General features: G+C 33.5%; 6 protein-coding genes across 7 annotated transcripts; 3 read left to right on the forward strand and 3 right to left on the reverse strand.

Annotated features, from left to right (window-relative positions):
• Window positions 1-1,007: 1,007 nt before the first annotated feature.
• LOC107608878 (Ribosomal L18p/L5e family protein) lies at window positions 1,008-2,857 on the reverse strand. Its single transcript, XM_016310642.3, has 2 exons — window positions 2,717-2,857; window positions 1,008-1,561 (listed from the first exon to the last, which is right to left on the reverse strand). Exon 2 carries the CDS (start codon window positions 1,557-1,559, stop codon window positions 1,215-1,217), a length of 345 nt encoding a protein of 114 aa, XP_016166128.1. The 5' UTR covers window positions 1,560-1,561; window positions 2,717-2,857; the 3' UTR covers window positions 1,008-1,214.
• A 270-nt stretch (window positions 2,858-3,127) lies between these two features.
• LOC107608877 (putative MO25-like protein At5g47540) lies at window positions 3,128-6,819 on the forward strand. Its single transcript, XM_016310641.3, has 11 exons — window positions 3,128-3,414; window positions 3,495-3,659; window positions 4,043-4,161; window positions 4,251-4,328; window positions 4,434-4,527; window positions 4,716-4,775; window positions 4,872-4,940; window positions 5,068-5,166; window positions 5,272-5,316; window positions 5,423-5,525; window positions 6,362-6,819. Exons 1-11 carry the CDS (start codon window positions 3,298-3,300, stop codon window positions 6,469-6,471), a joined length of 1,059 nt encoding a protein of 352 aa, XP_016166127.1. The 5' UTR covers window positions 3,128-3,297; the 3' UTR covers window positions 6,472-6,819.
• Window positions 6,820-7,624: 805 nt separating this feature from the next.
• Window positions 7,625-10,565, forward strand: RPL3P (ribosomal protein L3 plastid). The gene is made up of 6 exons (XM_016310528.3): window positions 7,625-7,852; window positions 7,961-8,294; window positions 8,609-8,818; window positions 9,280-9,384; window positions 9,573-9,686; window positions 10,041-10,565. Exons 2-6 carry the CDS (start codon window positions 7,968-7,970, stop codon window positions 10,212-10,214), a joined length of 930 nt encoding a protein of 309 aa, XP_016166014.1. The 5' UTR covers window positions 7,625-7,852; window positions 7,961-7,967; the 3' UTR covers window positions 10,215-10,565.
• Window positions 10,566-11,251: 686 nt separating this feature from the next.
• On the forward strand, window positions 11,252-13,018 carry LOC107608797 (Auxin-responsive family protein). The gene has a single exon (XM_088492697.1). The coding sequence runs from the start codon at window positions 11,448-11,450 to the stop codon at window positions 12,642-12,644; it is 1,197 nt and encodes a 398-aa protein (XP_088348823.1). The 5' UTR covers window positions 11,252-11,447; the 3' UTR covers window positions 12,645-13,018.
• A 1,176-nt stretch (window positions 13,019-14,194) lies between these two features.
• LOC107608798 (RNA-binding (RRM/RBD/RNP motifs) family protein) lies at window positions 14,195-18,586 on the reverse strand. 2 transcript variants are annotated; one of them, XM_016310530.3, is made up of 5 exons: window positions 18,138-18,586; window positions 17,894-18,021; window positions 17,287-17,513; window positions 15,866-17,069; window positions 14,195-14,889 (listed from the first exon to the last, which is right to left on the reverse strand). In XM_016310530.3, the coding sequence occupies exons 3-5, from the start codon at window positions 17,506-17,508 to the stop codon at window positions 14,876-14,878; spliced, it is 1,440 nt and encodes a 479-aa protein (XP_016166016.1). In that variant the 5' UTR covers window positions 17,509-17,513; window positions 17,894-18,021; window positions 18,138-18,586; the 3' UTR covers window positions 14,195-14,875. The 2 variants fall into 2 exon arrangements, with proteins under 2 accessions (XP_016166016.1, XP_016166017.1); XM_016310531.3 differs by lacking the exon at window positions 17,894-18,021 and having other exon boundaries at window positions 18,138-18,452.
• Window positions 18,587-22,551: 3,965 nt separating this feature from the next.
• LOC107608800 (Phototropic-responsive NPH3 family protein) lies at window positions 22,552-25,152 on the reverse strand. Its single transcript, XM_016310532.3, has 4 exons — window positions 24,821-25,152; window positions 24,658-24,727; window positions 23,446-24,582; window positions 22,552-23,343 (listed from the first exon to the last, which is right to left on the reverse strand). The coding sequence occupies exons 1-4, from the start codon at window positions 25,045-25,047 to the stop codon at window positions 22,708-22,710; spliced, it is 2,070 nt and encodes a 689-aa protein (XP_016166018.2). The 5' UTR covers window positions 25,048-25,152; the 3' UTR covers window positions 22,552-22,707.
• Window positions 25,153-27,566: the final 2,414 nt, after the last annotated feature.

A 27,566-nucleotide genomic window follows, 5' to 3' on the forward strand; every position in this document is an offset into this window, starting at 1 on the left:
TATCAATAAAAAATAGCAACATTGTGACTTCTAAGTACTGATAGCAATGACTAATGTTAATGCACTTTAAGAAAAATAGAGTGATATTCTTTAAACAATAGAATACAACAGTTAGAAAATAGATATCATCACTTTTATTTTGATAGTCACCCATTTTTATAAATTCATGTAAATATATAATATAGGAAAAGTATATATGAAGTGACATTATCAAAAATAATAGTGACAATATTATTATCCTAATAGTTATTTTAAATTGAAAATTATGACTATTTTAAAAAGATATATACTTCAAATTAATATTTAAACTCTATATCATATTATACCATGATAAATTAGACAACTAAACAAATAAATTATTTTTATAAATCTAAATTATCGATATAAGACATAGAAAATATATGCTCAATAAAAAGAGCGTAATCAGACATATATTTTTTATTAAATGATCATTTTTTGGTGTCTTAAGAATTGTTAACCGTGAACAAAAGTTAAGAGTGAGATTTGAATCCAAAATTTTTAAGTAAGGATAAAAAGATTATGTCATTTGAGTTATAGCTCATTGGTTATAATATTTGTACTCTTATAATAAAGGAGAGCTTAATAATCTTACTTACACAAGAATTTATTTTCTTGGTGAGAACAAATCAAAAAACAAGGATGCTAAAAAGATATGAATGACTTGGTTGTGACTCAATACAGCGGCATTCTGACATGTTATGTCTCTTCACTAAGCTGCAAGCATGCTAACCTAGCCGTCGGTTTTGCTTTCTTAATTTAGATTAGAATTTAATATTGTAAATATTGACTTTAAGAATATTTCATATCCATTACTGATTAATCATAATTTTCATTTCATTATTAATCATGGAAGACACTCTTCGCAGTGTTGACGTTATAATCCGTAAGCAAGATTTGTAATCCTTTCATACCTTTTAATAACTATCCCTTGAAGCAAGTTATGTTCATACGCAAAAGATGTAGATTGTAGAGCAAACAAACCACCATAAAAAATGTGAACCTTCTTGATATGAGGGTAATACAAACATAAAAGATATTACATTGGTTTAACTTTTTTTAGTTATTATTTTCTACTAAAATAATACAGAAGTACCAGAAATTTCCAACCATCTTTCTTTTCTCCTTAAAGACAAGTTCCAACAAGGATGATGCCACTCACTCGGGTACAACTAAAACACACAACCACCTTAAACTCAAAGAAGCTTAACGCCAGCATCCCTGAGAGAATCAATAACTGCCTTAACCTTCCCATGATACTTCTGTTCTCTCTTCAAATGAACAGAAACAGCAGCAATGTCCTTAAGCAAGAGGCGTTCGGCTAGTAACTTCCCGATCTTTGCAGCCGCGGCCACATCACGCTTAATTTCCAAGCTTGATCTCAATGCTTTCTCCTGTGAGCTAGCAGAAGAGGCCACCGTAGCAGTTGGCGTGTGGATCACCTGGGCACTCACATACTTATTGGTAAAATGCATTCTCAGAACATAGGGTTTTAGAAATTGTGTGATCCTTGGAGGCCTTACTGGAGGAGGGATAACCATGTCTGTTTTGTGGTGCAAAGGAAACTTCATTTGTCAGTATCAGATAAATTTTAGGCATATCACACAAAACTCAGTTATCTATCAACAGTCACAACAACTATTTCTCCCTCATTCATTCCGCCACATCAGAGAACTGAATATTGAACAAAAGAAGGCTAGCATTTCAATCTATCTGCAAAATATAAACTTTTCCCCTTTCAACATTCCTACATGGATTACCTTATGCAAAATTAATCAAGGATATGGGCCATGTAGCATATATCTTTAAGATTTCGATAAAACTTATTAGCAAAAGCTCAGGAGAAATCTATGAGCAAAGTTGGTAACAGTCCCAAAAATTTGCTATATGCAAAAAAGAGGTAATCAAAGCTGGTGTTTGATTTTATAAGCATGCAACAGCAAATTTAGGGGGAAGTTAAACTTTAACTGCCTAATATCAACATTAAGGAGAACAAGTAACACAAGCAAAAAAGAAACTTGATTCACAAGAGATTAAGTTTTGCTAACTCTCTAAAATTGCTAACTTATTCGTGCACCATATTGGGTCCTTTTCGGTTTTACTTTTTTCATTTTTTCTTCACTTTAATGCACTGTAGTAGCAGCAGCTAGTAACTTCCTTTGTTCCCAAGACACCAATAAGGGCACGATAACTCAGGCACAAGGCAGCAATTAAGCAGAGTATACAGAGAAAGAAAGTGGCAAATGCGGAGAGCGTAATTAAGCAAAAAAGAAAGTAACTTTTGCAACCACTGCATCTAAAAACATTGAGGATCAATGCACGCGAAACCCAAAGAGAAAAAGAAAAGAGAGAGAGGAGCTAAAAATAATGAAAAAGGGGTTGTTGAAAATTCAAATTGTGGTTGGGGAATTGCATCAAACAGGTGGTGTGCAAGCAGTAAACAACGAAACAAACAATACATAAACGAACGCAGCAATAAGTATAATACGCAGAATCTAAGATTGTGCGATGCCCCAATTCGATTACGCACAAGTAGATGAGAAGGTGGATTAGTGGGTGGGGCAAGAGGAAAGAAAGCAAGTGAAAAAACAGGGAACAAGTAATCGAATATAAATGAAACAATTGATTGATACATTGCACATAGAACACCTCTAAGAAGAAGAAGAAGAAGAGGTGAATGGAGAGAGCATAGCATTACCTGAAGATTGAAGAAGAAGAAGAAGGTGCAGAGCTTCGATAAGAGCGCGTATACCACTCTCTAAGACTCAGACCCACTCACTCACTCTCTTCAAACAGGTGCTAATTAATAATAGGGAAAAGGGTACTAAATCGATGTATGTGTTATTTAAATTATATTTTTATTTATTTATTTATTTATTTCAAAGATAAGAGATTCGAACCCGCAACTTCTTAATTGAATATGGAGAGACTATGCAATTTGAATTATAACTCATTGATATATTTTTATTTATTTATTAACTTAATAATTAGCTATAAAATAATCAAAGTTAATATAGTAAAATAATAAATCTGCACTAGACTAATATTTAATTTTTTTTGGTTAAAAGCATAGAAGAAAAAATTAGGAAAGAATGAATGGATGCGGCAGGTTTGGGAAAATAGAAGCAATGATGTGCGAACAAGTCAGATTAGTTTTGTGGATTTTCCAAAAAAAGGCATTAATTACGTGCAGCAAGAGCATCATTAATTGGCAGTGATGTTCTCCGTCTCCATGCAATTCAAATCGCATTGCATTGCCACAATGGATATGATATCATCATGAAGGGCCTTTTCAAGAACAAGCCTCGCACCCCTGCGGAGCTCGTCCGCCATGTCCACCACCTCCTTCTCCTTCTCAGCTCCAAATCTGACATCGATCAAAAGCGTGAAGAAAAGGTTACTTAATTTCTTCAATCAACCTAGCTACCTAAATTATATTAGTTTCATTAATTATATTTGTATGCATACATATACAGTATCTTGCAGATCTAAGCAGGACGATATTGGACATAAGAACTGTTCTATATGGAAACGGTGAATCAGAGCCAATTCCAGATGCGTGTTCTCAAGTCACTAACGAGTTCTTCAAGGAGGACACATTTCGCCTTCTTGTCCTCTTTCTTCTAAATCTACCGCTTGGGGTAACCAATCATTCTGTTACAATTTTTCTACATATCGGCTTAACTTTTTGGAACACGCATTTTTATGAGATACATCAAAATTTCTACAATGAAAAAGTCTAGAATTCGTTTTTTGTTGATCCTAAAAAGCTTTCAAGATATAAGGCAAATGAAAAAGAGAAAGAGAAAGTCTAGGGACCAGCAACTTTTGTATTTGTGGCCAGGATTTAACCATTAAAAGAAAAGTGAGTGATCTCCCACCATTAAATGTAATCTCGCACCATTAAAAACACAAAAGTTGCTGGCCCCTAGCACTCCTCAAAGAGAAAAATGTCTTTGCAAAATTCATACAGAAGACTCTTGAGCGTGATAGAAATATAACCATTATTTTTATTCCTTTGTAGGCTCGCCAAGATGCTACTCATGTGATTGCAAACTTGCAAAGACAGCGAATCAATTCACAGATAATAGCTTCCCAATACCTGGAAAAAAATTTGGATCTCGTGGATATGCTAATTAATGGGTAAAACTGTTTAGACGAATGTTTGTTGAAATTTGAAGTGCTTGATCATTTTCACACATTTGGTTAACAAGCTGATTTAATTTTATTAGTTATGAACAAGATGGTGACATTGCTTTGACTTATGGTGCGGTTGCAAGAGAGTGCATACGCCATCAGTGTGTTGCTAGGTAAGCATCTACAATGATCTGTTTCTTGATTAATTAGAATAAATTTTTTTTTTGACATACTTAAGCATTCTCACAATCTCAACCGGCTTAATTTATGTTTTTCAGACATGTCTTGGGATCAGATCACATGAAGAAGTTCTTTGACTATATTCAACTGCCGAATTTTGAAATCGCCTCAGATGCTCTTTCAACTTTTAAAGTATACTCATGATTCCATTCCTCTATTTAATTTCCATTTATAAATCCTTACAACTTAATGTTGTGGATGTTATTATAACAAAGGATACAAATATGTCATGTATTATCTGTTTTCAAGTGCTCTGCATCTTTTATTCATCCATTATTGACAATGAATCCAAGATCTTGAAGTTTTGTTATCTATTACAGGAGCTATTAACAAGGCACAAATCCACCGTCTCTGAATTTCTTTCCAAGAATTATGATTGGGTAAGTGAATCAATGAATACGAAAGCAAAGTTATCCTTTTAATCAATGTATTAACATATCATTAGCTAAAACATGCTACTATCTATCTCATTTCAGTTTTTTGAAGAGTACAATACTCGATTGCTAGAATCTAACAGTTATTTCACTAGACGACTTGCCATTAAGGTACACACTGAAATTTCTGCCTAGAATGAATACAATCTACCTTTGTTGATTCATTAAATCCTGTATATAATGTTTGGAAGGCCATCTTCTTAATCTTGATCATAGTTAAAACTTTACATGCTATCAGTTATTGGCGGATATGTTATTGGATCGCTCCAATTCTGCTACAATGGTTCGGTATGTGAGCTCAGTAAGTAACATGGTCATCCTCATGAACCTCCTAAGGGTATGCTTTCTATTATCTCACATTATTTTATGACTTGCATAACATTTGACCAAATACTTTTTTTGTTTACCCACCTAGCTCTCCTTTTATGTTTTCTAATCGCAGGATTCTAATAAAACAATTCAGTACGAAAGCTTCCATGTTTTTAAGGTTGGAATGAATGAATATAATTCCTCTATTTCAGTCTAACTTCTTTTATGGATTCATTATTCTGATAAAATATTATGTTGCTTATTTCAAATGTTGGCATTGACAGTTGTTCGTTGCAAACCAGAACAAGCCTCCTGAAGTTGTCAATATACTTGTTACAAACAGGAATAAGCTTCTGAACTTTCTTGGTGACTTCAACTTTGAGAAAGGTATGCATATATATATATATATATATATATATATATATATATAGTGATAAATGTTTTTGAACCATTTTTTTGTGGCTCAGCAAATGCCAATTTAAAAGAAAAAAGAAAAGAGTGTGATGAATTTTGTGATATACTTTTGTGAACATTATATAAAGAATAAAGTATCGTTTTTGTTCCCAACGTTTGGGGTAAGTCCTATTTGTGTCCCTAACGTTTAAATCGTCCTATTTGTATCCTTAACGTTTATAAAAGTGATTCAATGTTATCCTACTATCAATTATACTAACAAATCAGATTATATTTTTCAATTATTCTCACTTGGATGTATTCATTCTCAATTAAGTCTCACTTGGATGTGTTCGATTTTAATATTATACCCACTATTTGTCTTTAGATTCAATTATGTTCCTAGAAAAGTGAATTATGTAAATGTTGTAGGAATTAGTTTCAACATTTGATGAGCTATTTTTCGGAGTAGATCATCGATTCTTTCCCAGACATTTGTATTCTAACTTCAAGAAGAGGTTTTTAAAACTCAAACTAAAGCACTCATGATGTGTAATTGACGGCAGTATAACATTGAATCACTTTTACAAACGTTAAGGATACAAATAGGACGATTTAAACGTTATGGACACAAATAGAATTTACCCAAAACGTTGGGGACAAAAACGATACTTTACTCTTATATAAAAGATGAACTCTATATAAAAGATTGTCTGATATCTGCATAAAAGATGAACTTTATATAAAAGATTTTTCTTTCAAATATTATATGTATGTTTTCCATTTTGAAGTTAATTTGTTTAGGTAATTTGGTTTGTTTTGTTTTGTAGCGGATGAGCAATTTCAAGCAGATAAACAACAAGTAATTAGTGAGATAATTAGTCTTGGACACAAGGATCCCCATGGCACATCTATGGACAATTGTGAAGTTCAATGTTGAAACTTCATTACACACATTACATACATATAGGATAAAAATCTTCTCATATTCAAAACCAACAAAACATTATTATCATGTTTACATTTCTATTGTTAGTTGTTTATTTTTGGATGTACTTTTTTTAAATAATCAAATTGATGGTGGAGATGTGAATATGAGAATATCATATTCATTTTGAACGTAAGAAGATCCAAATTCTTTAGGTACATGTTTTGTTGTCTTATGGGGTTTTTTTCTTTGAGACATGTCATGATGACTTTTGAGAATAGTTAATTAATTACAACTCTTCTTACTATGTAAATATAACGAATTTTTGTTATATTATGTTTCCATTGGTGCTATAAAAAATTTATTTTCTATTCCTTAAATTTAAGTTTGAAGATTTCACTATGTCATAATTATTGAATTACATTGCAAACTAAAAGAAAAAATAAATGTGGAAGTTCGGCCAAATTAGCTTAATTGAGTTGGGTTTGTAGAATAACAAGCATACGGGTCTTATTATTAAAAATCTAGCTAATTCAATTTGACTGTAATAAAATCTCATAAAAGAGATAGGGGTTTTTCAGTTTTCATATTCTTTCTTTTCAAAAGTTGATTTTCAATATATTTGTCTTATTGATTAATTCTGTCTAAGTTAATAAGATAAAACCATTTTTTCTTGTATCAATTGAACGATCAACATCCAAATTTAATTTAGTCTTTTTTTGTGATTAAATATAATATAGTTTGATTTGGTTAAAGAAATATGACAACCATTTTAAGCAAAGTATAAAAACAAATTTTATATTTGTTCGCTCACAATTATTTTAAAACTAAAAATTGCAAAATAAATCATCTTTACCTGTAAAAAAAATATAAAGCATTTTCAGAATTTCAATTACAATAGAATATAATGAATTAATTTAAGCAATTTTAGATTAATACATTTCGACAATAAAAATAGAATCAATATAAATTATTGATTTAAGTTTTATATATTAATAGTGTAAAATAATCTATTAATATTAAAATATATAAATGTATGTAAATTGAATTTAGTAGATACCGTAAAAAGTAAAATAAAATTGAAATTAAATTATTTTTACCATTACTTGAAAGAGAGACAAATCCATTTTGTCGAAATAAAGAATGAATTAATAAAATATTATTCAATTTGAGAAAGAGTGTGTCATCAAAACCCTAAACCCCATGACTCACTCCCCCTTCTTCCTTCTGCTACTTCCGTAGTGCCACGTCCGCAGAAGGGGTTAGGGTTCTCAAATTTCGCAGTTCCGATCTGAAAATCATCAATCTTCGCAAACTTTGCCGCTTCAATTCGTTATTTCTGTGAAGTGAGAAACTGCGATCTCCATTTCCATTTCCACCTTCAACTCAGTGAGTAAGTAACAGCTGAACTGAGCTAAGCTAAACTTCTATTTCAATGTTGAACCAATGCCGCATTTTCCGATTTTTCTGAATTTGGTTTTTCTCTATTTTTCCTATGTAGTTCTGCGATGCTGGCCCTTTCGAGAGGCCTCGTTTCTCGTCTTCAATTCTTCGCAACCGATGCGGCGGCGGTGGCGGCGACACCATTCCCTGTTCGATTTCTGAGGGGATTCAGCTCCAATGCCGCCGTTGCGGCTGAGACTCGGATTATCGATGCGAAGCCAGGGGTGATGACCCCAAATTCCAAACGAACCGGGATTATAGCCCTCAAGTGTGGTATGAGTGCACTCTGGGATAAATGGGGCGCTAGAATTCCAATAACCGTACTTTGGGTCGATGATAATATCGTTTCTCAGGTTAAGACTCCTGAGAAGGAAGGAATCTTTGCCCTCCAGGTGCGTAGCATTGTCATTTTTTTGTGTGTTAAAAACAAAATTGCATTCCTTTGGTGGTTTCTGCTTGTAAAAAGTTTAGATCATATATTATTTTGTTCTTGATTTTGAGGTTAGAGTCATTTACACCAAAGGGAAGAGTAGAGTGTAAATAAAGGACGATGTCCTTATTGTTAATTTAGCTCAAACTCGCAGAAATTCAATGTATAATTTTATTTTTCTCACTGGAGTAGTATTCTTTTGTCTTGGCAAGTTGCATGAGGGTTAAGTTTGTGTTATCTAATTATAAAGTTTTTTGCTGCTTTGTTTCTAGTTAGATTGGTTGTGGGCAGAAGAAGGAGAAGCATTTGACCAAGCCTGAAGTGGGTCATTTTCGGGCTCAAGGAGTTCCGATGAAGAGGAAGCTAAGGGAGTTTCCGGTGACAGAGGATGCACTTCTTCCTGTTGGTACTTCGCTTAATGTTCGTCATTTTGTGCCAGGCCAGTATGTTGATATAACGGGAATCACAAAAGGAAAAGGTTTTCAGGTGATTATCTCTTATCTTAATGTTAAATACTGCTCATATGTATAGTGTGATTGGATTTATTCTCATACAATGATAGGACAGTGCATGGCATCTTTTTTTTATTGTTTTTTGTTTTTAGTAATGCTTTTACCATTCCTCCAATTGTCAATTGGTTAAAAAATGGTGAAAGTTCTTATAGCAAATTGCAATTAAGCTCAAATATTGATTTTGATGCTACCAATTGTCTAAGTCCTGAACTTGCAAGAATAAGTTAATAAATCCAACAAATCTCGAATCAAGGGTCTTTGTAGTTCTTCTTTTTCTGTTTTAATATTATTTATGCATTGGATATGTATGTGCATAGTCCTTTGTGTGTTGAATCCTTCTTTGTACTCAAAGGGGACAGTTGTTTGCTACTGGTCTTATAGACCTTAATCTCTCAGTTATATGATTTTCAATTTCCATTTTTCATTTTTTACCAGGGTGGAATGAAGCGGCATGGATTTAAGGGAATGCCTGCATCCCATGGTGCATCATTATCACATCGAAGCATTGGTTCTACAGGTCAAAGGGACGCTCCTGGAAAGGTAAGTCAGAATTCTGTAAACTGGTCATTTTTATGCTTTCTTACTACACAACTTTCTGTATTTTCATGTTCATATGTGATAATATTTTTTTTATTCCATGAATAAACTGATTTTATTTGGAAGAATGTTGTTTGCTTATTGTTATTAATTTATCATTCTAAATAATTGTTTTTACCATCACATTTCAGGTGTTTAAAGGTAAAAAGATGCCTGGACGCATGGGTGGGGAGCAAAGAACAGTTAAAAATGTGTGGGTCTACAAAATTTGTCCAGCAAGGAATTTGATGTGGGTGAAAGGCCAGGTAGATTCTTAATACTTTTTTGGTTATTCACAGTGAAGTGTGAATTGGAGCTAAATAGCATAAAATATCTGATGTACACATCTGTCACTTGTGCATGATTGCTCTAAATTTTTTAGAGTTGGTGTCCTCCAATCCACATCACATTCATAGTATAGACTATCATGGAATTTTTAATATGAGCCAAAAGCATTCTTGCAACAAGTGCCATCTCTGACAAAAATCAAGGGTGGTATTTGTTTTGGTGATTGATTTGCAACTTCTTGGTTCATAATTTTCCTTGATCTTCACCCGAATTTTAAAATTTGAGCTTTGTCATTGACTCATTTCCCCCCTTGTTATGATGTGCAAAATTAGGTTCCAGGAGCTACAGGGAACTTCGTTTTTATAAAAGATGCTGTCTATGAAAAACCGGACATATCTATACTTCCATTCCCAACTTTCTTTCCCCCGGAAGATGAAGATACAGAAAATTTGAAGCCTTTGGTAGCTGATCTTGGGGATGTGGATCCATTTATGATTACAGATTAAAGAGCGGCAATTCAGAAACTGCTCTGTTCATGTTAGGCTCACTTTCTGCAATCATGTTGTTTTCTTTGAATATAGATGGGAAACAAAAAGAAAAGAGAAGTGATTTTGGGGAAACCATCCGAGGAAGATTCTTCACTTGTTTTGAGGCTTTTACCGTAGTTTTAGGTTCATTCATCAACTCTATAAGTTGAGATTGCAAATCCTACAAATAAGTATGGAAACTTGGAATTAAATGATTTTGAAATTCTAGAAAATATTTGAATATGCACTATTAAGCGTGTAAGCATTACGGGTGAAGTATTCTACGTTTCACATGCTATACAATCTTCTTTTCGCGGGAGTTGTTTGCTATTACAAATGTTTCTCTATTTTTTTTTTAATTCCATTTTTTTTTGTGCATGTTTCGAAATTGTAATCTAAAATTATTTCAGTTTTCTTCTGTGTTTTTTTTTTTTTTTTTTTTGGTGGTCATGCTTGTTTCTTTTTGTAAATATGCAAAGCACAGGTAGGTTAGTGTTTTTTTTTTTTTCCTTTGTTAAAAGTGGTTCGTTTTTGTTAAACAAGGTTGTGCCGTTTATCTTTAGTTGAGTTTCACATTAGTACTTAGAATTAGGTAAGACCACTACGAATATATATAAAAGAATTAGGTGAAAATGGGTGAAAGTGGTTTTGCATGTTATTATTACTAATAATAAGTACTAATAATGTTGTTTCTTGATGGATGACGAATCACTAATCCAGCACCAAATAATTATTATTCTCTCTCAAAATATTCAGTGTGCCAACATAAAGTGAGTATATATAAATCATTCATTCAAATTTAAAATTGATGCTCAAATTCTAAAATCTGAATTGAAATTATTATGACATAGCTTCAAAGCCAAGCGCAATCTTCCGTATCTCATGAATAATAAATCACAATATACCATAAAAAGGGAGTAGCCACACCCAACACTAGGCACAACAATATCTTAAATGTATTGAACCAATAATATTCACAATGTTTCTAATACACACCAAAAGCATACCATTGTCTTCCCTTCAAAGTTAAGCACTCACTATATTCATATTCATTCTTTAACTTACATGTTCAACATCCATAATGCCTTATTCCATCATTACATAACACAAAGTGTCAACAACAAAACCTATACCTTTCCATTGAATCCTTCCTCTTCTCATATCTCTTCACTTGTCTGATCTACAACTCTCAACCTTTCCACAACAATCACAATGCTGCTTCTTTACCTCTTTTTACTCCTCCTTCCACACACAGCATTCTCATCACACTGCACCACACAAACCAACACAAAAACCTTCCAAAAATGCATGAACCTCCCAACACAACAAGCCTCCATAGCATGGACTTTCCACCCTTACAACTCCACCTTGGAACTAGCCTTCTTCGGAACCTTCATCTCCCCTTCCGGTTGGGTTGGTTGCGGAATCAACCCAACTTCACCTGAGATGACAGGGACACGCGCCTTAATAGCATTCCCCGACCCAAACTCAGGCCAAATAGTCCTTCTACCTTACATTCTTGATCCAACCGTTAAGCTCCAAAAATCGCCACTCCTATCTCGGCCCCTTGACCTCCACCTCCTCTCCTCCACTGCCACAATGTATGGCGGAAAATTAGCCACTGTCCACAACGGCGCAGCCATCCAAATCTATGCCTCGATCAAACTCAAACCGAACAAAACGAAAATCCACCTTGTTTGGAACCGTGGACTCTATGTCCAGGGCTACTCACCCACCATTCACCCAACAACTTCTAGTGACTTGTCTTCCATTGCAACCTTTGATGTTCTATCAGGATCTTCAGCATCTCAGCACCGTGATCTGACAGGATTAAGAGTCATCCATGGAACCTTGAATGCAATCTCATGGGGTCTTCTTTTGCCAATGGGGGCCATAAGTGCTCGTTACCTTAGGCACATTCAAGCATTAGGAACTACATGGTTCTATGCACATGCAGGGATTCAACTCTTTGCCTTCACACTTGGAACTGCTGGTTTTGCACTTGGAATACGCCTTGGGCAGCTTTCTCCAGGAGTGGAATATGGGCTTCATAGGAAGCTTGGAATCGCTGTGTTCTGCTTAGGGGCATTGCAGACACTTGCATTGTTTTTCAGGCCAAATGCAAGGAACAAGTTCAGGAAGTATTGGAAGTCCTATCACCATTTTGTAGGGTACTCTTGTGTGGTTCTTGGGTTTGTGAATGTGTTTCAAGGTTTTGAAGTGATGGGGGCAAGTAGGTCTTATGCTAAGTTGTGTTATTGCTTGGGACTCTCTACTCTCATTGGAATTTGCATAGCCTTGGAGGTGAATTCTTGGGTTGTGTTTTGTAGAAAATCCAAGGAAGAGAAGCTGAGAAGGGAAGGCCTCATTGGGGTTTCAGACAAAGGGAGCAGTGCCATCCATCATTAAGTGCAAATAACACAACTTTGATTTTGATTTTGGAAGCATATAATATATACAGCAATGGGTTTTACATGAAAAATGCTACTGTGTTAGAAATTTCTGTCAAATATTCTGTTAATTCATTTTTATTCTAGCTGTGCATGCATTAGAAAAAGCTTGCGTGCAATTTTAAATGGTTTTTGGAACATGGGCTAGCTTCTAATTGTTCAATTCATAGAAGAATGATGCATACAATGAAGCATCAAGTCTTGAACTATATTAATGTGAAGGAGGAGGACTGGAGGAGGATGCGTTTGCAATTTTTAAAATTTACGTGCCATCAACAAATAAAACATAAACATTTAAGGGTGTTAAATGCAATTACCCCATTTTTGGGTCCTTGTAGTTTTGCGCTTTATTGTCTTCGGTTTCAAACTCTCTGTAGTTTGTACTCTCTTCTAGGGGTGGCAATAATCAATATGTACCCTACCCGCGGGTATCCAATCCGACCCCACCCGGTCGGATAGGGTTGCCAACCCAATCCGCAGCGAATAGGGTAGAGTGCGAGTAGGATTCTCGTGCGGGTAGGATAGGGTGCAGGTTGAGTCTCAACCCTACCCGACCAACCCGCATTCTAGATATGTATATGTTATATACTTATATAAAAATATGTATTAAGTGGATGTTGAATCAAAAACCTCTCACTAAATACAAAAGATCTTTAGCCACTAAAAAAAATTATTAATTAATAATTTAATTTTTTTTATACATAAAAATCAGTTTTATTTTGAATTATCATCAAGTTATATAATAATAATGTATCTTTTATATAATCCGCAGGTAGGATCGAGTACCCGCGGGTTAAGAACGGGTAAGATTAGAGTTGAAATATTCTCAACCCGCGGGTAGGGTTAGGATTAGATCCAAACCCTACCTTACCCTATCCATTGTTACCCCTACTCTCTTCGCTCTGCCCACTTGGAACAGTTGACTGTTGACTTCAGTTTCATTATTAAAACTAAAGTAGTAACGTGAACTGAGATTACTTCTAAAAAAAAAATCTTTGGAAACATTGTTGAAAAAATTGAGATGCATTATTGCATTATATACAAGTCCTACCAAACAATATCAAATCAATAATCCCCAGATCTTAATTTTAAAAGAAAACTCAGTACAAGATTTATGTATTAAACAGATAAGGATATTCAACTTAGCTGTCTGAAGCATACTTGTAATTGGTTTACTAACTCCACCAAACTATTGACAGAACATCAGAACCTACGTACCAACAAGACCAGCCAACGGTTGCTGTCTAACTTTGGAGACAACAACGCTTTGGCAGCACTCTATTATGAGCCTTTGTCATGTCAAACATCATCTAACTGCTAGATCAAATGTTTGCTAAATGAAAAAATCATTTGTATTTTTCTTTTTGAGAAATTAATTTATTTATAATACATTGGTCCAAAGGTCCTAACAATCTTAAATAATAATACACTCTAAAATTAAATACTATAAAGTTACATATGAATACCAAAAAGGACATATATTTTGAAAGGAAATAAAATAAGAGCAAGTTGGGGAAAGAATTCCATTTATCAACACAAGTTTGAATTTGTGGAGCATAGTATTCCCCTACCGAAAAGAATCAAAATATATTTGTAACTTATTCATGGGGACCCTAGATGGGTATCCCTTCAATGTTTCACACTAGTAATCAACAAAAACCTCAAATACATTCTGCTAAAGAACAAACCAAAATGATGGATCATGATGATCAAGAAGAAGAAGAAGATGAAGAAGAAAAAAGAAGAAACAAACAATTCCTGAGCAGAACCCCACAGCTTTGCAAAGACATTACAGCCAAAAAATCTACCCACAAAGAGAAGAAGGGGAAAAAAGAAAAAGGAAATGCTGTCCATCCTTTTTTTTTTGTTTATATTGCTGCCTCACATGTGATGCATTTGATACACTTCCGCTATATCCCGCAATCAGATTTTACATCTCACTCAAATTTCAAACCCCAAAACCTAAAACAGTGACCAAAAAACTCAAACCTCAACATTCCCCCATGTAACTTCTATCTCTATATCTGACTGAATCCTCAAAACAGGCACTCCAGTTAGCTCTAGATAAACCAAACATCTTATGTCTTAAACCGAAATACAGTAACAACAGCAGCGGTGCGCAAAATTCACAATTCACCTGCTTCACCGGATTATCCTCGCCTACAAGTTCGTGTCATCATAACGATCTTCCTATGTAGCAATTCCTGAAACAAAGTTTTAAGTTTGTCAGCTTGGCATGCAAGGCAACTCATTTCATATCACCAACAAATAATTGAATAATCATTGAGATTTCCCTTAAATCATAACATGAAGTTAAGTTTATATTCATGAATGAAGTATGCAAGTTACTTTTAAGTTTTAAGTACATATGTGACTTCCTCAGCTTTCGCAGCCACAACTAGATTATTTCATACAAGATCAGATAGAAAGGTCACATAAATGTGAGGAAAACCATTCACTGTAATGTACTTCGAATTCTAGGACCTGAATTGAATGATATCTCTCTTATATGCACTCTTACTAAAGAATGCCAACTTGTTTTCATTTAGCTAAATGGTTTTAGATTTTTCTAAAGGAAACAATGAAATAAGAAAATCTTGTAAGTTGTATCACTCTTCTAAAATCATGAAACGGGGAAATGCAATGAAAACAATCTGACATCTTTATAATTAATCTTAAAAATAAATGAAAACTATTTGGTTATTCTTATTAAAGGCTTGTAAGTGGGGTTAAAGAATTTTGAGCAAAAGTATATAAAACTTTGGCAAGAAATTGTACAATGATGAGATAATAAAACTTTTCAAAATATGCCTGGATAACTTCACCTAAGGACTCAAATATTTACTTAAGACCTTATCCAATGAAATCTTCTTAGCAAACAATTAAAAATAAAAAAAAAAATAAAGAGCTGAGAACATGACTAGAACCAGTGACAAGTATTCCATATTAACAGCAAACTTACGGATACGACATTGGTAACAAACATTCATCTATCCATTGCATAAAAGTCCCAACAAAAATTGTGACAATCAAACTTCATTTGAACTCATTCTTAAGGTTTGTAATTATACTTATCCAGCTCTCATCACTTAAGTCACACTATTTTATTAAGCAGGGAGCAGAATAGACTAACTGAAATTGAAACCTTGAGATAAATATGAATTGGTACTTAGTTCTTACCCCTATTTGGCTGCCTCTTATTAATAGTATAACCACCAACATAACCCGGAGAACTTTTTCCTGAAACATCTGTAGCCGAACCACCAAGTCCATAACTGAAGGGACCAGATCCATCTCGCTCGGAATTTGAAGAACGCCATGTGGCGTCCCCATAAACCGAATTATTATTATTGTAAAAATCAGCAAAAGCACCATCAACGGCGCCATTTGAAGCAGTGTATGAAGATGTTGGGGCAATAGCAGAACCACTGCTTCTTCCATACCCACCAGTCCCCAAATTATAAGTGTTGTCACCACCTCCATAACCAAGGTTGCCACTATTCTGTAGCACATTGTTACCACCGCCTTGCGCAGAAACCGCTGAAGTACCCCAGTTGACACCAGCATTGCCAAAGGCGTTTCCTCCAACGCTTCCACTCCCGGATCCAACGTATGCACTGGAATTTGCAGAACCAGTTCCATAACTAAGGCCACCATTCCCCCACAAATTCCGTGTAGCGGAGCTGAAAAAAGAATTGCTTCCTCCATTACCACTGTCATACCCCATAGGGCTTCCAAGCCTATTGGAGCTGCCAATGTAAGGAGGATTTAAACCCCGACCATAGCTAAGATTACTATTGAAATTTGCACTCCTCCCAAATCCAGCACCCAAATTAGGTTCAAAATTCATGCTCATTCCATAACCAGATCCAAATGGAGCAAATCCAGTTCGAGCACTCGCAACTGGACTGAATCTACCGTCCACCTGAAGTCCATAGCCTCCAACAGCACTTGGAGTATATCCCTGAGTGAATCCATTTAAGAAGTTATTGACCCTACTCAAACCATAGTTGAATCCAGGAAGTGGGCTGCGATTCGGTCCTGGCGATAACTCCTTAGGTACTGCTCGCTTCACTTCAACCATTTTACCATTCAATTCATGGAAATTCTTAAACAAAACCTTGTCAACAGCCTCCTCAGAATCATAAGTGATAAATCCAAAGCCTCTTGGCCTTTGAGTGTTGTGATCATACATTACTACAACATCCGTTATAGTCCCAAACTGATCAAAGTACTTCTTGAAATCGCTCTCTGTCACCGTAGATGCTAAACCTCCAACAAATATCTTTCTTGTGCGACCTGGACCGGGAGAACCATGGACGCTGCCACTGTTTCTACTCAGTATATTCTGATCATCCCTGGGAACAGCCTTCTTTGCCTCCACCTAGTGAAACATGAAACATTATTGACTAACAATCAAGGAAAACAATGATAAAGACCTATCAATCCATCCAACCCGTACTAGATTTGCAAACTGAAGTACAATTCATTATCAGAACCTGTTGTTTCAGAACTGAGGATTTCGATGCCATGTAATTCAAAAACACAAACTAAATGTCAAAACTAAGTCTTAGAATTAAAATGAGACAAAAGAAAATTACCATCCTTCCATCTATATTGTGCTTCTCTTTTATGACTAAGTCTGCCACAGCTGGGTCCGAAAAAACAACAAAACCAAATCCACGGGCTCGACAGGTGGTGCGATCCTTCATTATCACTGCTTCCACAACCTCCCCATAAGTACCGAAATACTCTCTGAGTCGCTCTTCATTCGTGTCCCATGATATCCCCCCAATGAATAACTTGCCATTATCTGATTGCATTTTATCTACAACCAAGAGGTACAATCCATTCATTAAGCTTGAAAACTTTCAAATGCTAGTGCCATCATCAATAGAAAGTTAGAAACTTAACGAAGGGGAAAGATTTTTCAAAGCTTCTTAGGATAAACTAGCATCTAAATTGAAAGGTAGCCGAATAAGTGTCTTCCTAGCGGATCCAATTGATTACAGATAACTAATTGCAATAAGAAAAACATGAGCCACACAAAACAACATAAAAAAAATCCTAGTCTCAGATAGAATGCAAGCAAATACAGCTAGGATACAATCAAATTTTACAGCATTATCATTTATCAGATTGTTCAAATACAATATAGTCCCAAGTATGTATGAGACAGCCAAAAAAAAAAAACATTACAAAGAATACCTTTAATTATAACAAAACTGAGAAACTGTCTTAACGACGCAAATACAAAATATTGTGTCGGATTCAGTAAAGAAACATCGGATCCTTCATCAGGCAGTGGAAATCAAAGGCAGAAACTAAGCACTCTCCTGGAAAAACCCATAAAAAAATAAAATTAAAAAAAAAATCTCAATCATCAAAGATCCAAAGGGAGACCCAATTGAAGAAAGATCAAAACTTCAATCAAGATTCAGCGGAAACGCACCGATTGAATAGTACCCAGATGGGCAAATCTTAAGATCTGAGGGGAGGCACAATGAGATTAGGAATCAGAGGACAAGGTTCATTATCTTGCTCTATGCCTCCCCAACACCCTCTTTCTTGCTTTCTTCTCTTTCCAATTTGTGTTTATTAGATTTTACCAAATGCGAATTCCCAGTTACCAAAACCGATTGCGAATGTTTCTTGGTATATGAAACTACAGAGACACAGAAACCACCACCAAAAAAAAAATGAAAAAAATGAAAAAAAAAACCGATAAAAGTATAAAACTTTGTAAGGAGAAAGCCGAGAGAGAAGCTGCGAGATCTCTGGCGTGAGCAATATATAGGGGACTCTGCAAATGGTAGAAATGATTTTCATTTCCTTTTTTCTTATTATTTTACTTTCAACAAAATGGAAAAACAAAATAAAACATCTTTCATTTCAAATTTTGGTGTGTAATAAAATAGGGAGGAAGTAAATCCGGAAATCATAAGATTTTTTTTTTTTCCTTTTCTCGTCCGCATGTTTTTTTTTTAAGGGTTTAATTTTCATAAAATTTTTAAGCTCTATTTTTAATTAATTAAAAAAAAACCTTTTGTTTAGGATAATACATAATAGTGACTAATCTTATTGTCATAGAGCTCTAAATCAATTAACTATCACACTGTTAATTAACGGATGACATAAGTATCACTACATTACATGGTATAGTTAATATGTTTAGGATTTAATTTATGGGTATTGTTAGTAGAAAAAAAATTATACACACCTTTAATTTTATATTGTTAGTATATAAATAAAAATTGTTAAATTAATTATTTTGACCTCAGCATAATAATTAAGCTCATATGTAAGTGATTTCCTAATTTATAGTAGGCATTTGTTTTGGAACTTTAATTTTGATGACTATAAAAATATTAATCATGTTAAGTGTATATTAAAATAATAGAATTAACTATTAAAATTAGTTATTAATATAAAATATATATTAAAATATAAAATATAAATTAAAAATAAGTCAAACTACACATATATTCGTACATAAATATATAATGATTAATTTTAGTAGCTGATTTTAATATGTAAATTGTATTTTTATAAAAATATTTATGCAATCATATATTTCACTCTTTTTTATTTGTTTTTTTCCTACAAATCTATGAATGCATAATTTTTTTTATATTCATCATGTATCAAAATCAAAATCTTATTTTAAAGTTAAAAATATGTATTTTTTGAAATATCATAATGAATATTATAAAATATATGTTTGTTCAGTATTATTTTTGGTGACGCTTGTTCAGTATTATAATTGTTAAGATTTGATTTCAATATTTTTAAAAATAAATTATGAACATGTTTGGTCTATATATATATATATTAATGAAAATGAATTTTCCTTTTTCGAAATATCTGTTGCATATTTATATTTATATTAATGTAAATCATTTATTCATTAATGAAGTGAATTATAATAGTTAATATATGTATAACAATATTTTTTAAGATAATTTATATCGATTAATAATTTAATATAAAATCATCAAACACTCACCGTTGTAAATAAAATAAAAAAAATGATATTGCTATATTAAAAATGAAAACGTCTCAACAAATAAGGTAGCATTGAATTCTCAAAGCAAAACAATACCACTTAATAAAGAAGTACTTAATAATCGGCTTGTTTTATTGTTAATTTAAAAAATAATAACAAGTGTAATTTCTTTACACATTTGAACTATTTGACTAATGTTTACTTAATACAACTCAAATTATACCATTTAAGCCTTACTAATATTCAGTGGGACAACGTAAAATGTGCCAAATATATAGTGCGTAGGGCAATCTTCTCTCCTCTTAATTTTAGAGATTACAAAATTAAGAGTCTATTACAAGTCAACAATGACAACTCTTAATTAAAGATAACATAAGACCAAGCCCAAGACACATAAAAAAACATCCATTGAAAGTGGAACATAATTCAGATTCGTTAGCAGAGTAACCATTGTTGAGCACTGAAATTCATAAAACAATATTAGTCCCAAGCATGAGAAGAGTTTGTGATTTTAACATTATTACTGTATCTCTGATGATATATATTTGATAATCCTTTCCTTTTCCTAAAGGTAATATTTATGAAGGATTATAAAGGATGAATAATGCAAAAGTGAAACAACAAAGGTCTATTTCTGATGAGTGAGTAGCTTATGGTTTTGAGTGTTCATAGTATTTGTATATTGCATATATATTTTATGAGTGTTAAGTTGGTTGAGGCCGGTATAATGGTCATGTTTTGGAAACATCGATCATTTCATGAATATTTTATTTCTTCTGTTATTAGATAAAAATCATACACATTTATTTTCTTATAAAATCTCATTTAAAGCTTAAAAAGTTATATAATAAATAATTCATGCCAACTATATATAAAGAAACAACTGCTTTTGATGAATTATATTTGCAATCATTTGTGCAATATATGATATTTGGATTGATCTTCAACCTTTGAAATGGTGAAGATAGATCCTTTCAATTTTTTTTTAACAATTGAGAGAGTAAAATGTGATCTCATACCGTTAATTTTATAAGTGAGACAAAAAATAAATATGAGAGAGAGCAATAAAGATTATAAATCATACTTTACACTCTCAATTTTTTTTTAACAATTGAGAGAATCTATTTTCCTAAAACGATCTCCACAGAGCAGTTACATATACATAAAGCTTAACCCTATGTTATAGAGGAGATGTGGACAACTATAGGAAAAGATAGATATTGGAATAGATAGTGTAGGATTAAAGAAAAAACTCTGCTAAAACATTAGTGCTGTTTGTTACTCCTAATTAATTAATGGAGGAGGTAGATAAGATTGATACACATATGTATACAAAGTTAGATATAGTGTGAGAAACTAGCCCAAAAAGATGGCAGATATTGACATATATAGTGACTTTTGAGTTGACCAATGGATGGGAGGGGCATTATCTTGTGTCACATGTATAGATGAAAAAAAAAACCTCTTTTTCATTTTCATCTTCTTGCAAAAACGCATAATAAATATGATAATATTAATATTCACTCTTTTAGAGTTCTAAGAAGAAATGTTGCTAAGTGATATAAGTGATTGCATATAATAAAGTGAAAAAAAAAATCTAAATTGGTATAACTTTATTTTAATTTTAATCTTTAACCAGATGTGTATAATTTAATGGTTCACAATTAATCATCTATTATATATTTATATTAGCTAACCCTTCTCAATTGTAATTAAATGAACATCATATTTTACATGTTTATAACTTATAATTGGATAAGATCTTCTAAAGCTAAAAATTTGATAAAGTGATAAAATGAGGAGTTAAATACTGTTAAATTAAAATAATGAGGTGCATATTTCATAAAAATTACAAAATTAATGATTATTAACTTCTCATTTTATCACCTTTTCAATTTCTTCAGTTTAGAGATCTAAATTCCTTATAATTTATACTATTGTCTTTTGGTTATGGTTATTGTTTATGCTCTAGTTTATTACACTTCTTCAAAAACATTCCCATGTACTTATCAACGTAAATTGGAGAAAAGGGTATGATGTTCATGTTCTAAATATAATCAAGGGTATAGCCAAAAAGGTAAAAATATACAAGGCTAGACAGACTTTACTAGACTCAACTTTAATTAGTTGAAGTGTCATAAATTTTGGATTTGTTTATCTTGTGAATAAATCTGAGAATAATATATACGTCGATGATGCTTATAAGGGAAAAAAAAAAAGAAAGTGCCGTTGACTTCCTTAGCTTGCATTGTGAATGATGGATGATATTCGTTTCATTTCATAGCGGCTAAATTACATGTCATGACTCATTTTTTATAATAATTTTTGGTTTCCGTAATTTGAGATTATGATTGATAATAAGGCCCAATTTTAGCAGGTCGCAGAAGCATTAAGCATAAAGGGGGAAAAAAAAAGTTGCATGTGGAATGTGAGTTGGTGTTTTTTATGCCAATCGTGGACCAAGTTGGAAAAACCGAAAAAGGAATAATTCATTGAAAAGGTTATATAATATGCTCTTAACAACTACTGACTAAAATCTACGGTATACATGCTGCAACTTAAGGACAGTATCAAATTTGCTTTTCATAACAAATAATACAAAAGAAAATGCTTAAGGTCCAATAAATAATAGAAAAAGTAAATGCTTATTCAAAGAAACACTTTGGATAGAGTTGGGTGATGTAGTGATGCACTGTTTCATATTGGAGAGTTCTTGAATTTCAGAGAGAAGTTAACACATTCAACTCAAAATCTTAAGATATCAAATTAACGTGTCTCTCATCTTATAAACTCCTCACTCTTCCTTGCTTTCTTTGATGTGAGACTAACTTCAACACTCCTCACACTTGCAACACTAACAATAATATTAGTTCCATAGTTACATGAATTTTTCACTAATTGCCATGTAAATTCATCTGCATACCAGAAAGTCATAAGTATACTTTTTACATAAAATATTTTACATTCTGTAATGGAATATATTGAGTTGCAGGTAACTATGTTCTAAGTAGATTGATTAGGAATTCCCTGGTTTTTTCTTGAGCTTCCGAGTTCCAAACAAAGTTATGCGGCGAAATAGCTTCAGCAACCGGCTAGCATACCTTCTCTGTGAAGCAAAGTTTAAGGAACCGATGCAACTAGTTGCTTGTCCAATATGGTTCCTTTTTTTGCTGAATGATCTTGTTTCCAACCCACATGGCTTCAGCTTCTGTGATGTTTCTTCTGCTTTCTTTGTTGTTACAATGTTGTGCAGCTGAAGGCTTCTCTTCAATGACATGAGTTCTTGTTCAAGGTTCTGAATCCTGAAGCTTGTGGACTCATATTCAGCAGTTGAGAACTTGAAATTCCTCATCACAATGCTCAAAGGCCTGCTGCTATGCAATTCTGGTCCATCTGTGTAAGGGCTTTCCACAAGATTCTGGCTTGATAGGCTTCCAGATAAGTCTCCACACTGCGCATACCGGAACGAATCTGAACATTCTTTGAAGGCTCTGTGTGTGTTGAGTTGCTGAACAAATAGAGCTTGCACAATTAGGCGAAGCGGCATCAGTTCATTCTGAACTGCTTCAATGCATGCCTCTTGTGATAGCCTCTGGCAATCAAGGTACTTGCACACCAATCCCTTATCATCTTGGGATGTATCCGGATGCGTCTATATGAAGAAAAACAATGTGAGTGAGTAATCATTGTTAAAACCAATCCAACAAGTTACTTAGCTAAAAGAAGTTGCATACAACAAGTTAGTTTTGCATACCTTGAGAAAGGTGTTGATTGCTCTATAGAGTTGGTAATGGTTCTGTCTATAAGAAGGTGGCACCCTTTCAATGAGTTCCATGAATCTCTTAGGATCCATTTCAGGATCTGGAGCTACATTAGACAGATATGCATCCCAAAGTTCTGCAACTGCGAAATTTCTAGCATCTGGAGGACGGTTCATGTGTGAGTTAGATGCTGCTACATATGCTGAAACCATGTTTTCCATTGTTGCCAACTCAATACTAGAGGACATTGCTGTTGTTCCACTTTCAGGAACAAGAAAATCCTCAACTTGTGCAAAGTGCAACAATGCTGTAATCTGTGATTGCAACTTTGCCTTACTTCCATTCCTCAAACCATATTCAAGAGATCTTGAAAGCAAAGCAAAATAGAAACCAACTGGAATCACTTTGCTAGCTTTATCCCCCATTGGAAGAAGATCAATGATGCCTTGTAGAATCATTGAAGTTCTGTTAATGTCATTATCATCACTACTTTTCTCACCAGAAAATGGAAGTGACTTGTTAGATAGCAACCATTTATTTGCATAGAAAACAAGGATTGGACTCACATACTTCTCCTTCATCCCTTGTCTCCTCAAAGATCCAATGACCCTTTTGAAGAAATCAAAAGGCAATGCAATCAGATCCTTCATCCATAGATCTTGTTGGCTCACAATCTCACAGCTCCAGGATTGTGAGGCCAATTCATCCAAAGTGACAACTGGCGTGTCGCGCCTTCTTTCAGGGTCAAGAATCTCCATGCATGCCATAAAGGCCAGAGCCTCGATGCAGCGACTCACTATAAGCAGATCTTCAGACCAAGGAAGCAGAATCTGGCACCTTTGGAGTGAAATCAGTGTGTCATCCCAACTTTGCAGCACAACTTGATTCAGATATAGATCCAACCTCTCACAGAGGTTTCCTGTACAATAGTCCTCAGTCATCTCAAGAAACTCAGCTGCGCAGCGCAGAGCCGCCACATTAAAAGGGTCAATCAGTGTTGAGGTTCCATAAATGAACAATGCAATCATCTCAAAGGTTTCTGGCCCTCCAGGAAAATTCTCTGGCAGCTCAACCTCATGTGTATCCTTTAGCCTTCTCTTTAAGTATCCACTCTTTGAAGCCAGAGGAAACTGCAGCCATTTCAAAACATAACATAACATTTAAACTAAGAATAACAAACTTTGTTGAACATTCTTTGATCTTACCTTGTGTAGGTTGAACATCTTATCTTTGACCCAAACTCGGACAGAGACAGGTAAACCAGTTTCTTGGCTCCTAAGACAAAAAGGTTCACAATTCAGGACAAAAATACAGATTTGATTACAGAAGAAGAGAAATAGAAGAACACTGAATGGTCCATATTCTCACCATGTAATGACCTTGATCTTGAGCAAGGCACCAATGTTGGGTGAAGAGTAAGGACTAGAAGCCACTGATGAGGAGCAATCTTTTGAACTTGCAATTTCCATGCTTAGAATCAATGTGAATGTTGAGTCACTGAAGTGAATAATCTGAATTATTGTAGGAGTATATAGAGCAGAAAGTAGGAGCATTGGAAGAAGTTGAATTTGGTGAGGTTTGTCCCCAAAACACATTGGTGTATATTCATCCTTGGTTTAGTCAAAGTCAACATGCACACGAGTGAAACTCGAACTCCAAGTTTTAAGGCTTCAATAACGTTTCTTGAATGTTGGGAAGTTGAATTCTTTGCCATACAACTTGGCGGTTTCAGGTTTCAGCCAATAGAATACAATATACAATTCTCATGCACCCTAACACAGTTTCTTCACGTATATATAAAAATCCCATTTCTTCACATTTTCTAATTTCTATGATGCACATGATAATACTATTTCTAACGTTTAAGAACAAGAAAATTTGTATGTAATTTGAATCATATTTAATATTTAATACTTGTTTTCAAAATATGTATAATCGATGTCTACTTAAAATATCTTGAGATAATAGTAATACTTAATTTGATCCTGAATTTACACGTGAGTCTCAATTTAGTCTCTGAGGTTTTAATTGCCTCTATTTAGTCCCCGAAGTTTATAAACGTGGCTCATATTAGTCCCTGAGACCATTTTTAGTATAAAAACATTAATAGAGCGCTGTTGTAGACTATTATATGTCACGTTAAAACTTGTAAAATGATGCAGTTTTGGTTTTGATATTTAAATAGCTCAAAAACGACATCGTATTACTTATTTTGTTAGGTAAAATTTTAATAAACACCATTTAGGATGTTGTTTTTAGGTTATTTGATTGCCAAAACCAAAATAACATCATTTTACAAAGTTTAGGTGGCATCCGGCTGTCACGACGGTGTTTTGTTAAGGTTTGTACGTTGAAAATTGTTTCAAGGACTAACATGAGTTATGTTCACAAAATTTGGAAACTAAATAGAGGCAATTAAAATTTCGGGGACTAAATTAAGACTCGCGTGTAATTTCAGAGGCCAAATTGAATATTAACTCAAATATCTTTATGCGAGAATAATAATAATTAAAATATTGATACTCTTATATTAATATTTAATTTACAGTAGATGAGAGTTCTATTTAAAAATTTATTGTCGATTTGATTCGAATTTTTAACATTTTATTAAAAAGACAAGTGAGCTAATTGTTCCACCAACCAAGTTGATTACTTGCATTGAAATATTTAACCGATATAAATTGGAGCTATGGCTCAAATCTTGAAATTTGAATGTGTGAATGTGAAGTGCATAATGCATGGTTGATGAGGCATTTGGGGAAAATGAAGAGACCAAAGAAGCAGTTTACAGTAGACGTTACGCTTGATTTGATCTAGATTTTTCATAGAATAAAATAAAAAGAGGAAATGTGTATTGGGAAATAGGGAATGCATTGCATGGTAATAAATAAACAATAGAAGGAAATGGTAGGGGATTAAAATAGGGTAAAGAGAGGAAACATGAAGTGCATGTGAAGTTTTGTGGCATCTTTTTTTTTTTTTTTTTAGCAAATGGTAACGCCCAAGACGGCACGGCTACTCAAATTTTGGGGGGGTTGCTTTGGTTATTGGGTTGTGCTTGCTTTCAACCAGCACCAACTATCAATCCCAATATTTACTTTTCCGCTTTCCTTGCTAAGTGTCTTAAACCAAAAAAAAACCGAGATCGGTTAGTGTAGTAGTTAACTTATTAATCCACTTAAGTAAATATTAAAAATTTAAATTTTGTCTTATACATGCATGTATCAACACATTGACCACCAACAAACCCTTAAATAAAATTCCGATCTATGACCAATTAATCCTTGAGTTGGCAAATTGAAAGATACTATGAAGGTGGAAACTCAGGTGCAGTCGACTTCACGTGAAGTTGATACTTGAGAGCCGTTAAATGATTTGACTGATTTGACTAAATTTTCATCTAACGACTCTCAGGTATCAACTTCACGTGAAGTCGACTTTATCTGAGTTTTTACCTACTATGAAAAACTAAAGTGTCTTACAAAAATAAATACTAACAAAAAAATTATCTTTTTTATTTTCTTTATTTTTCAATAAATAAAAAATTATAAAATTTTATCTCTCTCAATTCAACAATATTAGATGAACAATTTTTTTCAATAAAATTTTCGACTTTTTTCCTTCTTCTTTTAAATTGTATTTGGTGGTTATTTTTTTTTAACCAAAGATAAAAAAAACTGTTATTTGAGTTATAGTTCATTAGCTGTTATATTTGGTTGTTGGATAAATAAAAAAATATCAAAATATGTTTAAATAAACACATTTTTTATCTGTATTATATTTATATTATATTATGTATCATATATCGTTTAATCAGTATATTTGCATTTTTCAAAAAAAAAAAAATTGCATTTGTCTATATATAGAGAAATTTATGAAACTAGAACACACATATATCATGCATGTACATATACGCTTTTCTTTTTTCTAATCCTCTAATGGCTTTGTTTTTTTATTATAATTAAGTCATACATAAAATTATAAAAAAGTTGGTAAGCTTGGAAATAGATGCTACATATTGGATTTGGCTCCGGAGCCAAATTCCTACAGGATTATATTATAGGAAACATTTTAAGTGTACCGGGAGTACCGGTGCACCAGTTGTTTTAACCGT

This window comes from Arachis ipaensis, chromosome B7 (genome assembly GCF_059453495.1).
Source record: "Arachis ipaensis isolate K30076 ecotype BB chromosome B7, ASM5945349v1, whole genome shotgun sequence".
NCBI classification, from domain to species: Eukaryota; Viridiplantae; Streptophyta; class Magnoliopsida; order Fabales; family Fabaceae; genus Arachis; species Arachis ipaensis.

Excerpts from the sequence above, each read along its gene's own strand:
- LOC107608800 (XM_016310532.3), bottom strand. The coding sequence starts at position 25,047 with ATGTGTTTTGGGGACAAACCTCACCAAATTCAACTTCTTCCAATGCTC. Across the intron at positions 24,583-24,657 it reads AGATGTTCAACCTACACAAG|TTTCCTCTGGCTTCAAAGAG; the intron begins GTAAGATCAAAG and ends AAATGGCTGCAG. Across the intron at positions 23,344-23,445 it reads CAATCAACACCTTTCTCAAG|ACGCATCCGGATACATCCCA; the intron begins GTATGCAAAACT and ends TTCTTCATATAG.
- LOC107608877 (XM_016310641.3), top strand. The coding sequence starts at position 3,298 with ATGAAGGGCCTTTTCAAGAACAAGCCTCGCACCCCTGCGGAGCTCGTC. Across the intron at positions 4,162-4,250 it reads GTGGATATGCTAATTAATGG|TTATGAACAAGATGGTGACA; the intron begins GTAAAACTGTTT and ends TAATTTTATTAG. Across the intron at positions 4,941-5,067 it reads CTAGACGACTTGCCATTAAG|TTATTGGCGGATATGTTATT; the intron begins GTACACACTGAA and ends ACATGCTATCAG.
- RPL3P (XM_016310528.3), top strand. The coding sequence starts at position 7,968 with ATGCTGGCCCTTTCGAGAGGCCTCGTTTCTCGTCTTCAATTCTTCGCA. Across the intron at positions 8,295-8,608 it reads AAGGAATCTTTGCCCTCCAG|ATTGGTTGTGGGCAGAAGAA; the intron begins GTGCGTAGCATT and ends GTTTCTAGTTAG. Across the intron at positions 8,819-9,279 it reads CAAAAGGAAAAGGTTTTCAG|GGTGGAATGAAGCGGCATGG; the intron begins GTGATTATCTCT and ends ATTTTTTACCAG.
- LOC107608798 (XM_016310530.3), bottom strand. The coding sequence starts at position 17,508 with ATGCAATCAGATAATGGCAAGTTATTCATTGGGGGGATATCATGGGAC. Across the intron at positions 17,070-17,286 it reads ACAATATAGATGGAAGGATG|GTGGAGGCAAAGAAGGCTGT; the intron begins GTAATTTTCTTT and ends ATGTTTCACTAG.
- LOC107608878 (XM_016310642.3), bottom strand. The coding sequence starts at position 1,559 with ATGGTTATCCCTCCTCCAGTAAGGCCTCCAAGGATCACACAATTTCTA.
- LOC107608797 (XM_088492697.1), top strand. The coding sequence starts at position 11,448 with ATGCTGCTTCTTTACCTCTTTTTACTCCTCCTTCCACACACAGCATTC.